We start from the raw sequence: 13,871 nt of genomic DNA, 5'->3' as shown, positions 1-13,871 counted from the left end.
AATGGAACCTGGGTCCTTGGCGCTGTGAGGCAGTAGCGCTAACCATTGTGCCGGTCACTTACTGAAATTAAAACAGAAATCGCTGGTCAGTCTCAGCAGGTCTGACAGCATCGGTGGATGGCTCTTTGGCAAAGGGTTTTTGTCAAAGCTCCGTTCTCTCTCTCCATGGAGAAAGATGTCAGACCTGCTGAGATTGTCCAGCATTTTGGTTTCAGATTCCAGCATCTGCAGTCATTTGCTTTTAACTTACTGGAAATGATTAGTTCGCTGAAAGATTTTTTTCTAAATTCTGAATTGGGAAGGAAAGCAACCTGGGAGAGTGAGAGAGGGTTGGTGTTGCCTGTGAATAAGAGGTTATTTGGCTGTGTTTAAAAAAAAATACAGTTGTGGTGTGTGTGTGGGGAGTGGGGGGGGGGGGGGGGGGGGTAGAGGCTTTGCCTTTAAGAGCTGCTGCGTGTCTTCAGCAGCCAGACTGCGGAGTAACAACGGCAGCCGCTCCGCTGCCCAGGCCTTTTAATGTCAGCGCAAGGATCCCGCAGACAGGCAGCAGCAGGTAAGTTCAGGCAGCTCCCTGAGCCTCTCAGCATCCCGCCCATACACTGGCCAGGGAACAAAGGGGCTTGTACCTGCATTGCGCACCATTTCACCCAGTGCACGCACTCATTACAGCCCAATTGCAAATTCTGCCTCCTTCTCTGTCGTCAACGACAGTTTTTAATATCAAACTTTTCTGCTGCAGCGGCCCCGCTTTCGGCCCTGGGCGCTCAGTTCACCCTCTGCCAACGCGGAAGCGCAACAGCATAATCGCCTCGATTTAAAGGGGCAATGTTTCAATGTAACAAAATAAAAGGCGTTGGCCGAATTATATTTGGAAAGTAAGGGCACTGCTCGACGTGGACCCATTTCTCTCAGAGAGGCACCTCACATAAGTCATGCAATCCTGTAGTGTTTTTTTTAAACCGCTGAGTATATTTTCATGAAGGACTCTGGCTCTGACCATGTCTTGGATTTATCATCACTAAAATTCAAAGGCCATGTGGGTTCTTCGCTATCCAACTGACAGGAGCCATGAATAAATTGGAGGTATTCATCATGGGTTGCTTCGAGTATATATTCTAAACCTCTGGATTAAAGTTTCCTTCTGACCCTGAGGAATAACTGCTACCATTTACATAGAATGTACAGTGCAGAAGGAGGCCATTCGGCCCATGGAGTCTGCACCGGCCCTTGGAAAGAGCACCCTGCTTAAACCCATGCCTCCACCTTATCTCCATAACCCAGTAATCTCACCTAACTTTTTTGAACACTAAATGACAATTTATCATGGCCAATCCACCTAACCTACAAATTTCTGGACTGTGGGGGAAAAACTGGAGCACCCGGAGGAAACCCATGCAGACACGGGGAGAACGTGTAGACTCCGCACAGACAGTGACCCAAGCCTGGAATCGAACCCAGGTGCCTGGCACCGTGAAGCGACAGTGCTAACCACTGTGCTATTGTGCTGCCCCAAGACTGACTTTTGTCATGGCTTTAAGTGTTTTTTGAGTAACGGTGCCCTCACTTGCATCAAAAGATTGTAAAAACTCCTCTCAAGTAATTTTAGCGGCTTTTGCTGCAGCCATTTGTACTGTTATTGACTATCACCCTCAGCGAGAGGATGCACTGATAGAGCCATTGCAGCACAAAAATTGACCATTTGGCCCTTTGAGTCCATACTATCTCCCTGTATAGCAAGTGACAACCAACATTATAAATGAGCACACAAAAATGACAGGTGAAAACTTGCCAGCCCACATTCACATTGGCTGGAGTATGACCAATTTACAATGCTTACAGGACCTGCTTGCGAACCACAAAACATTGGGTATTCAGGATATTTGGTGTACTTTTTTTGTCTCAAGCTTTCAACCATCCTTATTTCATTTTTGGCTATCTTACTCTTTTGCTAACCACCTGAGAGATACCTTGGATTTGCTTTTGGGTACCTCTGTAGCAGAAATTCTGGAAACATTTGCATTAGCCGCTAAAGAACGTAAGCCCGCAGAAGGGGAGGGGACGGCAGAAGAGGCTATATTTTCACTGGGGACCTTTCCAGAGAAAAACCAGCGAGCTGCCATTCACTCGGCTGTACGCCAGAAATTCCCCTTCCTAAAGACTGTTACCAACAGTGCCGAAATACTTTTGCTAACCACCTCTGAGTAATTTTTCTTTTCTTTGCAGCTATCAATAAAGCCTTGACATGAAGGAATTCCCTGGTAGCAGAATGGATGGTTTACCCTTTCACTGGGTCAGTGATCACACCGGCTTCTGTGGCACAATTAAGAATTCTGCCAGTGACTTTATGGTAACTGAGATTGATGTGCACGGACAGCTAGTCAGTGATGCTGGATCTGACCGTAGCCAGGATTCTTGTGACACTGAATACGAGCAAGAAATGGTCCATCCATCATGCAACAAGAGACTGAAGAGACAAGAGAAAACACTGGAAAACTTTCCTGAATTGCCAAAAGTTGACAAATCCAAGGATGCTAAAGTTGAGCACAGCAAAATTAACCAGACTGCTGATCGAAATTTGTCAGAATCTTCACTGAACTCTCCTTCAGTGCAAGCATCCGAAACACTGGAAGATACCTTGGATTTGCTTTTGGGTACCTCTGTAGCAGAAATGCTGGAAACATTTGCATTAGCCGCTAAAGAACGTAAGCCCGCAGAAGGGGAGGGGACGGCAGAAGAGGCTATATTTTCACTGGGGACCTTTCCAGAGAAAAGCCAGCGAGCTGCCATTCACTCAGCTGTACGCCAGAAATTCCCCTTCCTAAAGACTGTTACCAACAGTGCCGAAATTCAGGCCATACCTGACCCTCAGTATTTAGAGCTCTGCCAGCTGGTGACTGAAGAAGAAGTCAATGGCCTTTTCTGTTTCTTGGATTCAAAAGATCGAAGTTCAAAGTTCATGTTTCATCCTGATGGCAGTAAGGAGCACCGGAAGGCCGTCCACCACCTTGTCAGCAAGTACTTTGGGAAACTGGTGGAAACGAAAAGTTTTTCGGCACAAGACGGCGACGGTCACCAAGGTGCAGTGATCACTGTGAGGTTTCGAGACAAAATTATATCCGGCAGGAAGCGACATGCCAATGATTGTGGGGCAGTGCCAATGATTTACACAGGTATTGGAGGTTACTTTGTGCTTTTGAACAACGTGTGACGCTGATCTTTATTTTCATGTGATATTTGAAAAAGTTTGCGCAAATTATTTTAAATATTTTAGATAATTTTAGAGGGAAAGGGGAGGGGAATATTGATTTTCTGAAGGATACGGAAACATCAGACGTTCTACAATGTGGATTGGAATTGAATTGAGATTGAAGGGGGTGAACGTTATCGTGAGGGCCACAAGGAGCTCAAATGAAATGGTTCTAGAGGCGTGAATAACAGCGGCAGAGACATTGATAAGGAAATAACAGGAAGACTTTATTCAGTCACCTTGTAACACAATGCATCTCCTCTGAGTCTAACACAAACACAGGAATATGAGTGTATGTTGATGGGGGCAGATGAAGAAGGGTGGCAGAAAACTTGCCTGGTGTACAAAATGTAGCGTAGACTTCGAGGTCAAATGGCCTTTTCTGTGCCTTAAATACAATGTAACAGGGCAACACGGTGACACAGTGGTTAGCACTGCTGCCTCACGTCGCCGAGGACCCGGGTTCGAACCCGGCCCCGGGTCTCTGTCCGTGTGGACTTTGCACATTCTCCCTGTATCTGCAGGGTAGGTGGATTGACTATGCTAGATTGCCCCTTAATTGGGAAAAAAAATGAATTTGGTACTCTAAATTAAAAAAAGAAAAGCTTGCAGTATTATAGAGCCTTTTACTCCCTCAGTACCTCCCAAGGCCCTTAGCAGTAAATGAAGGATATTTGCAGTGTTGTCACCGTTGTAATGAGGTTAGAGTTTGTGGGTAACCATAATTGAGATTGAGGCCAGTTGATTAACGGCCAGGGGTTGACAACAGAAGTTGTCCATATTGGACACAAATGGTGAGTGAGGGGCTGGTGTCTGCCAAGACCCCCTCACGTCTGCTTAGAATGCTGGAAGTATTAATTCAATCAAATTATTATTTTCTAGATGGATAGTTATCCAGGAGTGAATAATGAGGGGGAAGAATTTATAGTTATACCTGATGTGATTGGGCCGCAGATTAAAAAATATATATTTTGTACATTCTTGAAGCATTTACCCTGCATAAGGTGAATATGGAAACACTTGAGGCAGTCGCTTGCCTGGCCTCAGAACTTGGCGTGGTGCCATCGGATTTCAGCTACGCGGGTATCAAAGACAAGAAGGCCATTACTTCCCAAACTATGGTAGTGAAGAATGTGACAATCAACAGGCAAGTTCAGAATTCTGTTATTTTCTTAATTCATCCTCGGAATGCTGGTGCCAACGGCAAAGCTGACAATTACCGTCCATTCCTATGTGTTCTGAGAAAGTGATGATCAAATGAGTGATCCACTTCGGGGGGACAGTTGAGAATCACCAATGTTGATATGGGACTCGAGCCATATATAGGCCAGACCAGGTAAAGATAATCGGTTTCCTGGTCTGTCTATCTTCCACCCTCTGTAAGCTCATCCAACATTCTGCTGCCTGTGTTCTAACTTGGACCAAGTCCAGTTCACCCATTATCCTTGCACTTAATGCCCCGCATTGGCATTTGCCCATTTTGAAATTCTCAACCTTGAGTTCAAAATCCCTCTATGCCTTCACCCCATGCTATCTCTTTAACTCCCTGCGAAATCTGCATTCCGCCACCTCTGGCCTCTTTTACATCCCCTACTTCCTCTGTCCCACCATCGGCAGCCGTGCGTTTAGCGACTAGGCCCTAAGCTCTGAAATTCCCTCCACAAATCTCTTTGCTTCTCCAACTCCCTTCAAGCCCATTTTAAAAACATCTCATACTAAATATTTGGTCAGCTGTTCTAATTGGTTGGTTCAGTATCGATTTTTTGTCTGCTTCCCATCCTATAAAACACTGTTTTTCAAACTTTTTTTCCTGGGACCCACGTTTGCCACCGGCCAACCTTTGTGACCATGTCAGCCAGCCTTCGTGACCCACGCCGGCCGACTTTTGCAACCCACGCTGGCCGACCTTTGCGACCCCCGTCTTCTGACCTTCACGACAAACGCCATGTTTGCTTACCTTCAATGCGAAAGGCGAGCGTGCTTGGTCCTCACGATCCCATTCCAATCAGGTGCAAAAGAGGAGAGGGCATTGCATATATCAGGTGCAGTCTTCAGCCAATTCCTTTGTGCCGTCTAGGTCGTTGTGAAGGGCAATAGCAACAAAATGTGTGTTTTACTCAGCACTGGATACTCCTGGGAGATGCAAATACAGAATGCTGATGTCCTCACAAGCTTTTGACATGTTTTTAATGTTGGATTACAGGTTAGCTACAGCAGTATAGTCTTTTAATTTGGAGGACACTCTAAATTAAATAATAGTAATAGGGGACTCTATAGTCAGGGGCACAGATAGGCGCTTCTGTGGACGTGAAAGAGACTCCAGGATGGTATGTTGCCTCCCTGGTGCCAGGGTCCAGGATGTCTCCGAACGGGTAGAGGGAATCCTGAAGGGGGAGGGCAAACAGGCAGAGGTCGTTGTACATATTGGTACTAACGACATAGGCAGGAAGGGGCATAAGGTCCTGCAGCAGGAGTTCAGGGAGCTAGGCAGAAAGTTAAAAGACAGGACCTCGAGGGTTGTAATCTCGGGATTACTCCCTGTGCCACGTGCCAGTGAGGCTAGAAATAGGAAGATAGAGCAGACAAACACGTGGCTAAACAGCTGGTGTAGGAGGGAGGGTTTCCGTTATCTGGACCACTGGGAGCTCTTCCGGGGCAGGTGTGACCTGTATAAGATGTACGGGTTGCATCTAAACCGGAGAGGCATAAATATCCTGGCCGCGAGGTTTGCTAGTGTCACACGGGAGGGTTTAAACTAGTATGGCAGGGGGGTGGGCACGGGAGCAATAGGTCAGAAGGTGAGAGCATTGAGGGAGAACTAGGGAATAGGGACAGTGTGGCTCTGAGGCAGAGCAGACGGGGAGAAGTTGCTGAACACAGCGGGTCTGGTGGCCTGAAGTGCATATGTTTTAATGCAAGGAGCATTACGGGTAAGGCAGATGAACTTAGAGCTTGGATTACTACTTGGAACTATGATGTTGTTGCCATTACAGAGACCTGGTTGAGGGAAGGGCAGGATTGGCAGCTAAACGTTCCAGGATTTAGATGTTTCAGGCGGGATAGAGGGGGATGTAAAAGGGGAGGCGGAGTTGCGCTACTTGTTCGGGAGAATATCACAGCTATACTGCGAGAGGACACCTCAGAGGGCAGTGAGGCTATATGGGTAGAGATCAGGAATAAGAAGGGTGCAGTCACAATGTTGGGGGTATACTACAGGCCTCCCAACAGCCAGCGGGAGATAGAGGAGCAGATAGGTAGACAGATTTTGGAAAAGAGTAAAAACAACAGGGTTGTGGTGATGGGAGACTTCAACTTCCCCAATATTGACTGGGACTCACTTAGTGCCAGGGGCTTAGACGGGGCGGTGTTTGTAAGGAGCATCCAGGAGGGCTTCTTAAAACAATATGTAAACAGTCCAACTAGGGAAGGGGCGGTACTGGACCTGGTATTGGGGAATGAGCCCGGCCAGGTGGTAGATTTTTCAGTAGGGGAGCATTTCGGTAACAGTGACCACAATTCAGTAAGTTTTAAAGTACTGGTGGACAAGGATAAGAGTGGTCCGAGGATGAATGTGCTAAATTGGGGGAAGGCTAATTATAACAATATTAGGCGGGAACTGAAGAACATAGATTGGGGGCGGATGTTTGAGGGCAAATCAACATCTGACATGTGGGAGGCTTTCAAGTGTCAGTTGAAAGGAATACAGGACAGGCATGTTCCTGTGAGGAAGAAAGATAAATACGGCAATTTTCGGGAACCTTGGATGACGAGTGATATTGTAGGACTCGTCAAAAAGAAAAAGGAGGCATTTGTCAGGGCTAAAAGGCTGGGAACAGACGAAGCCTGTGTGGCATATAAGGAAAGTAGGAAGGAACTTAAGCAAGGAGTCAGGAGGGCTAGAAGGGGTCATGAAAAGTCATTGGCAAATAGGGTTAAGGAAAATCCCAAGGCTTTTTACACGTACATAAAAAGCAAGAGGGTAGCCAGGGAAAGGGTTGGCCCACTGAAGGATAGGCAAGGGAATCTATGTGTGGAGCCAGAGGAAATGGGCGAGGTACTAAATGAATACTTTGCATCAGTATTCACCAAAGAGAAGGAATTGGTAGATGTTGAGTCTGGAGAAGGGGGTGTAGATAGCCTGGGTCACATTGTGATCCAAAAAGACGAGGTGTTGGGTGTCTTAAAAAATATTAAGGTAGATAAGTCCCCAGGGCCTGATGGGATCTACCCCAGAATACTGAAGGAGGCTGGAGAGGAAATTGCTGAGGCCTTGACAGAAATCTTTGGATCCTCGCTGTCTTCAGGTGATGTCCCGGAGGACTGGAGAATAGCCAATATTGTTCCTCTGTTTAAGAAGGGTAGCAAGGATAATCCCGGGAACTACAGGCCGGTGAGCCTTACTTCAGTGGTAGGGAAATTACTGGAGAGAATTCTTCGAGACAGGATCTACTCCCATTTGGAAGCAAATGGACGTATTAGTGAGAGGCAGCACGGTTTTGTGAAGGGGAGGTCGTGTCTCACTAACTTGATAGAGTTTTTCGAGGAGGTCACTAAGATGATTGATGCAGGTAGGGCAGTGGATGTTGTCTATATGGACTTCAGTAAGGCCTTTGACAAAGTCCCTCATGGTAGACTAGTACAAAAGGTGAAGTCACACGGGATCAGGGTGAGCTGGCAAGGTGGATACAGAACTGGCTAGGCCATAGAAGGCAGAGGGTAGCAATGGAGGGATGCTTTTCTAATTGGAGGGCTGTGACCAGTGGTGTTCCACAGGGATCAGTGCTGGGACCTTTGCTCTTTGTAGTATATATAAATGATTTGGAGGAAAATGTAACTGGTCTGATTAGTAAGTTTACAGACGACACAAAGGTTGGTGGAATTGCGGATAGCGATGAGGACTGTCTGAGGATACAGCAGGATTTAGATTGTCTGGAGACTTGGGCGGAGAGATGGCAGATGGAGTTTAATCCGGACAAATGTGAGGTAATGCATTTTGGAAGGGCTAATGCAGGTAGGGAATATACAGTGAATGGTAGAACCCTCAAGAGTATTGAAAGTCAAAGAGATCTAGGAGTACAGGTCCACAGGTCATTGAAAGGGGCAACACAGGTGGAGAAGGTAGTCAAGAAGGCATACGGCATGCTTGCCTTCATTGGCCGGGGCATTGAGTATAAGAATTGGCAAGTCATGTTGCAGCTGTATAGAACCTTAGTTAGGCCACACTTGGAGTATAGTGTTCAATTCTGGTTGCCACACTACCAGAAGGATGTGGAGGCTTTAGAGAGGGTGCAGAAGAGATTTACCAGAATGTTGCCTGGTATGGAGGGCATAAGCTATGAGGAGCGATTGAATAAACTCGGTTTGTTCTCACTGGAACGAAGGAGGTTGAGGGGCGACCTGATAGAGGTATACAAAATTATGAGGGGCATAGACAGAGTGGATAGTCAGAGGCTTTTCCCCAGGGTAGAGGGGTCAATTACTAGGGGGCATAGGTTTAAGGTGAGAGGGGCAAGGTTTAGAGTAGATGTACGAGGCAAGTTTTTTACGCAGAGGGTAGTGGGTGCCTGGAACTCACTACCGGAGGAGGTAGTGGAAGCAGGGACGATAGGGACATTTAAGGGGCATCTTGACAAATATATGAATAGGATGGGAATAGAAGGATACGGACCCAGGAAGTGTAGAAGATTGTAGTTTAGTCGGGCAGTATGGTCGGCACGGGCTTGGAGGGCCGAAGGGCCTGTTCCTGTGCTGTACATTTCTTTGTTCTTTGTTCTTTGTTCTTGTAAAGTTAATAGCTGACTCTGGGGTCTTAACCTCAAAACTAATTTTTCACCCACCGCTTCTCTTTCAAAATCTGAAACTTCTCCTCTCATTTGCCAGTGCTTCCCTGCATATAACGCACATGGACTTTGCATCCTTATTTGCATTGGCACAATTGACAAAACCATACCTCAAGAAGAAATCATCTTAATACTCCTTTGTTCCCGAGTTAAGTTTCTTCTTTGTAGGCTGTTAATCAGAGGCCTCGGAGTTGTGTGTAGAACTGTGTGCACAGTTTGTCCTGTTCTGGACTCTCCTGAGAAGCTCTGACGAGCAGATTCTGTTGTAAGATCCTGTCCAATAGGTAGACTGTCTATTTGAGTCTCCGGCCGTCTCTTACTTTTAAGAAAACCATTCATCTTCAAAGTTCACTTGCCATGCTTGCCAGCAGCTGGAAAATGGAAGCAACGCTGTTCTGTGATTTGGCACCAAAAGCGCATACCTGGAGGGTGATTAACATCAAGTGTGCGTGCAGGACATGTAACCTGCTCCCTGCTGCCATCTCCTTCTGGAAAACTTCACACAGCCCAATGTATTTTCATTTAAAAGTTGGCAGCGGACGCTATTCTCTTTTTCTTTGTTTGCAATAAGTATTTTATTTTGCAGATTGGCACCAGAAAGCCCAACATAACCAATACTAAAGAGCACGATTTCAGATGGTATCACAATCGAGCTTTAAAAGTCCATCATTTTTCCAAAATGGTAAATTTCTTCAAGATAGCAATTTCAAATCGTGACACAGAAGTTTAATGATCGAGAACGTGCACCACTGAAGCCTGCATTCTCCAAACATTGTGATCTCCTGCTCGAATACCAAAATAAGCTAAACACTTTTCAGGGTTCATGTCCTTTTTCCACAAAAGTTCGGTTTTGGTTTATATCATAAGAGGGGAGTCCTTCTCAGTAGAGACAGGGACTTATTTTCAAAATGGGACTTCAGATACTAAAATAAAATGTAAAAAGCTGTGGACACAACTCCTGAGATTAATCACGCTGACTGTCATTTCCGAGCCCGGCACTCAGTGTGGCTCAGGGCTTTAACAAGTACAACCCCCAGCCCAGACCCCTCCCCCCAAAATAAATCCCGGTGCCCAGTAACCCCCAAACCCAAACCACAAACCAAGGCTGGGTCTCACCCCAAGTGGGGGGTGGGGGGGGGGGGGGGGGGGGGGGAGTGGGACCTCAGTCACCAGGGCCTGTCTCAACAGATGAACTCGGGCCTGCACAAGCCTAATTTGGTGGATAAATCACCAAGAGGAGCTGCTCCGGGGGCGAGGGGAGGGGGGGTGGGCGAGCAGCACACGAGCCTCGGGCACACGTGCACTGGGAATCGGATCAAAGCACTCGCAAGATGGCGGAATCTTCCTCCTAATAATAATCTTTATTGTCATAAGTAGGCTTACATTAACACTGCAACAAAGTTACTGTGAAAAGCCCCTAGTCGCCACATTCCGGCGCCTGTTCGGGTACATGGAGGGAGAATTCAGAATGCTTAAGTTACCTAACAAGCACGTCTTTTGGGACTTGTGGCGGGAAACCGGAGCACCCGGTGGAAACCCAAGCAGACACGGGGAGAACGTGCAGACTCCGCACGGTGACCCAAGCCGGGAATTGAACCTGGGACCCTGGAGCTGTGAAGCAACAGTGCTAACCACTGTGCTACCGTGCTGCCCCGACAGTGGGGTGGCTTCACCCCCCTCTCAATCACTGGGTCTCACTCACCCCGAACGCTCGGCACAAAATCTCCCGGACAACAGCCGACACTCGAATGTCTTGACACAAACCGGGGGGTGAGGCCCGAGCCCTGGACATTTAAGTTTCTCTCTCCACCCCGCTGACCATCCCCATTTCTGACTCGCCCATACCTCCGGAGCCGTGGACGTTTTCAAACTTTGTTGCCATTCTCAAAGTAAAAGACGGGCGTTCTTCCCGCGATCGGGACCACCGCAGAATCGGCGTGACCGATCGTTCTGCGACCCTTCCAATGACAACCCTGGATTGCGCTCTGACGTTGAAAAACCCTGCTGTAAAATGTTTGAGTAAGCAATTATATGAAAGGAAAGTTGTTGTTCCTTCCTTAATGGACATTAGTGGTTTTTTAATGATAATCTGTCAGATTTATCACCATTTATTCTGGCCTTGAAAAGCTTTAAATGAGTAACAAAAAGACTTATGAGAAAAGTATGGCACAATAGGCTCCTGTTTTCTCACTAGCAGCTCTGGCCTGGAAATGCCGCTGGCCCAGGGGTTAACATTCTGCACGTGCTTCTTTTTGCTGGTCGGAAAAGGAGCCATTGTAATCCTTTTCCTCTTGACTGGCCTGCTGCGTCTGCCCTCCTCGCCTGCAAAATCACCCTCGTCCCTATCACCCCAAGAAGACAGATTCCCAGGAAGTCTGGTAAAGATCAATCCTTTCAAGAATAATTGCGTGTGTTGAACTGTTAAACGGGTGAATATCCATTTACCGAATTAGGCGGCAGCAGAAGTTCTGATAGTTCACAACTGTTTTAATGCGACACTCTCGTTCTGCCTCTCCCTCCCCAGAAGCAACTACCGCAATGGGAGAAAACCCAGCCCCTAAGTCCAGGTTTCACCGACTCTCAATTCACTCTGAAGCTAGCCCTGGGCCACTCTTAACATTTCTCACATGGTCAGAACTGCATCAGGAGCTTTTTTTGCTTCGGGGATGAGACTTAAATCTAAATGAGGTTGATGTTTACGAGGACTGCGTTCATCTTTTGTGCCTTGGGCGCTCGTGACCTTGAATTCCCAGGTCTGCCGCATGTTGCCCTTGTTTAGTAACTGTTCAAAAAAAAAATATATATATATATTTCATGATCACAGATACCTTTTTAAAATTCTGTGTTTGTAAATTATGAGCTGTCCAGTTTTGGCATGATTTGATGAGGCTATCTCAATGTACTTGCCTCACTGACCCTGACCCCATGGACCTTCTTTCAAGGGCAGTAAACATGCTGCTATTGCTGTGGGATGGATGCAGTCCCAGTAGTGGCCACCACTCCCAGTGGCGCTGCTGGGACTGGCAGCCATCTGATTGGCCAGCAATTCTTGCCAGGGATATGGGGGCTGGATGAATCTCAAGCCTTAAAAGAGAGCATGATGTGAGGGGGTGGAGCAGCAATGAAGCAGTGTGTAAGGAAATATACCGGTTGGGGGATGGGAGATCGTTTTGCCAGATGTCACATATGCTATTCTTGGAACTGAATTTTGTCAGGGCAGCGGGGACTCCAACGGTGGGCTGGGTCATGGGGCACAGCCCAACTTGGCCATTTTGGCTCCTGTGGCAGTTAGGTAGCTGATGAATTGCTATTGGCAGATCCGGTCCCTTTTTTTAAGGGATGAAATCCCCCCCTTTCCCTTCCCCGCCCCTATCCCTCCCTCCCCACTCTTCCCGATGCTGGCTCCCTTGATAAGGCACTGAGTGCCTTTGGGTGAGGGACCACCCCTCACCGGCACAGTGGTTAGCACTGCTGCCTCACAGCTCCAGGACCCGGGTTCGATTCCGTCCTTGGGTGACTGTCTGTGTGGAGTTTGCACTTTCTCCCCAGGTCTGCGTGAGTTTCCTCTGGGTGTTCAGGTTATCTCCCACAGACCACAGATGTGCAGGTTGGGTGGATTGGCCGTGCTAAATTGCCTCTTAGTGTCCAAAAGTTTAGGTGAGGTTACTTGGTTTTGGGGATAGGGTGGAGGCGTGGGCTTAAGTAGGGTGCTCGTTCCAAGGGCTGGCGCAGACTCGATGGGCCGAATGGCCTCCTTCTGCACTATAAATTCTATGATTGTATGATTTACAACCCCCTCCTCGGGAGCCCAGAAGGACGTATTCCAGGATTTGCTTATCTTTCTCCCCCACCACTTGGTGAGCACCAACACCCACTGCATATTCCGCTCAGCCCCTCTCCTGCCTGCACTCACCTGTCCCTCCTCCATTCGAGGCCTCAAGTGGGTATCATACCGGCAGCAGCTACTGCCTCCTTGGTGCCCGCTGCTGAGTACGGAAGAGCAGCTGACCTCATTGGCTGGCAGCTCTCAGTGGGTGGGACCTCTGCCCTCAGGGTTCTTAATCCTGGGGAAGGCCTACTGCTGGCCTGTCAAGTGCCTGAATGCCATTTAATTTGGCAGAAGTTCCCAAAATGAGGCAACACGGGGCCCCTGATATCCATCCGGCAGGTGAGATGGTTGCCTTCATAAATACCGCCCTGCGTTTCACAGCATGATTTGGTGAATCAAGAACTGAATGAACTTAGAATCCATTACCATTTCATGGGATAATCTCAAAGTTACGCCAGAAGATCCTTTTTCTATCTAAAGGGCATCCATGGCTTTGATTCTTAAGGCAAGTTTTAAAACAAATAACAGCATACGAGTTCCTATGGCCCTTCTTCAGAGCTGGAGGGCTAGAAATGTGATGAATTATATTGCTGGAAAAGGACATTAAGTCAACCTATCCTTAATTATCAGATGCAATAATTTCCCTCTATCAGATGTTAGGCTAACTGGTGTATAAACATCCTGGGTTCTCGTTTTCACCTTTCCTAAATAATAGAGTAGCATATACAATTTTCTGATCTAAAGGAATGATTTTGAGAATCACCAGAACTTTCACCACCGGGCCATCTGGCACTTGTTCGTTTGTTTTGCCTTTATTGAGCACTGGCCTTTGTCCTCCCATTAGCACATTCTGGCACTATCAGCCTAATTTAGTTCTTAATGCTACCATTGAAGCTCCCTTTCTCTTGTGTCCATGACATCTTGGCCAAACTCTTCTTAGCTCCGACCGATCCCT

General features: G+C 47.3%; 1 protein-coding gene across 2 annotated transcripts in view; it reads left to right on the top strand.

Moving 5' to 3' along the window:
* Positions 1 to 425: 425 nt before the first annotated feature.
* The window catches only part of pus7l (pseudouridine synthase 7 like), a 50,027-nt gene continuing 36,581 nt past the window's right edge, over positions 426 to 13,871 (top strand). For both annotated transcript variants that reach the window (XM_072484412.1, XM_072484411.1), the window contains exons 1-3: positions 426 to 553; positions 2,224 to 3,170; positions 4,235 to 4,394. In XM_072484412.1, the coding sequence (XP_072340513.1) occupies positions 2,243 to 3,170; positions 4,235 to 4,394 (1,088 nt within the window). In that variant the 5' untranslated portion in view covers positions 426 to 553; positions 2,224 to 2,242. The remainder of the gene's footprint in view (positions 554 to 2,223; positions 3,171 to 4,234; positions 4,395 to 13,871) is intronic.

Source organism: Scyliorhinus torazame, chromosome 19, assembly GCF_047496885.1.
Source record: "Scyliorhinus torazame isolate Kashiwa2021f chromosome 19, sScyTor2.1, whole genome shotgun sequence".
Classification (NCBI taxonomy): Eukaryota; Metazoa; Chordata; class Chondrichthyes; order Carcharhiniformes; family Scyliorhinidae; genus Scyliorhinus; species Scyliorhinus torazame.
This window is presented reverse-complemented; position numbering and strand designations above follow the sequence as displayed.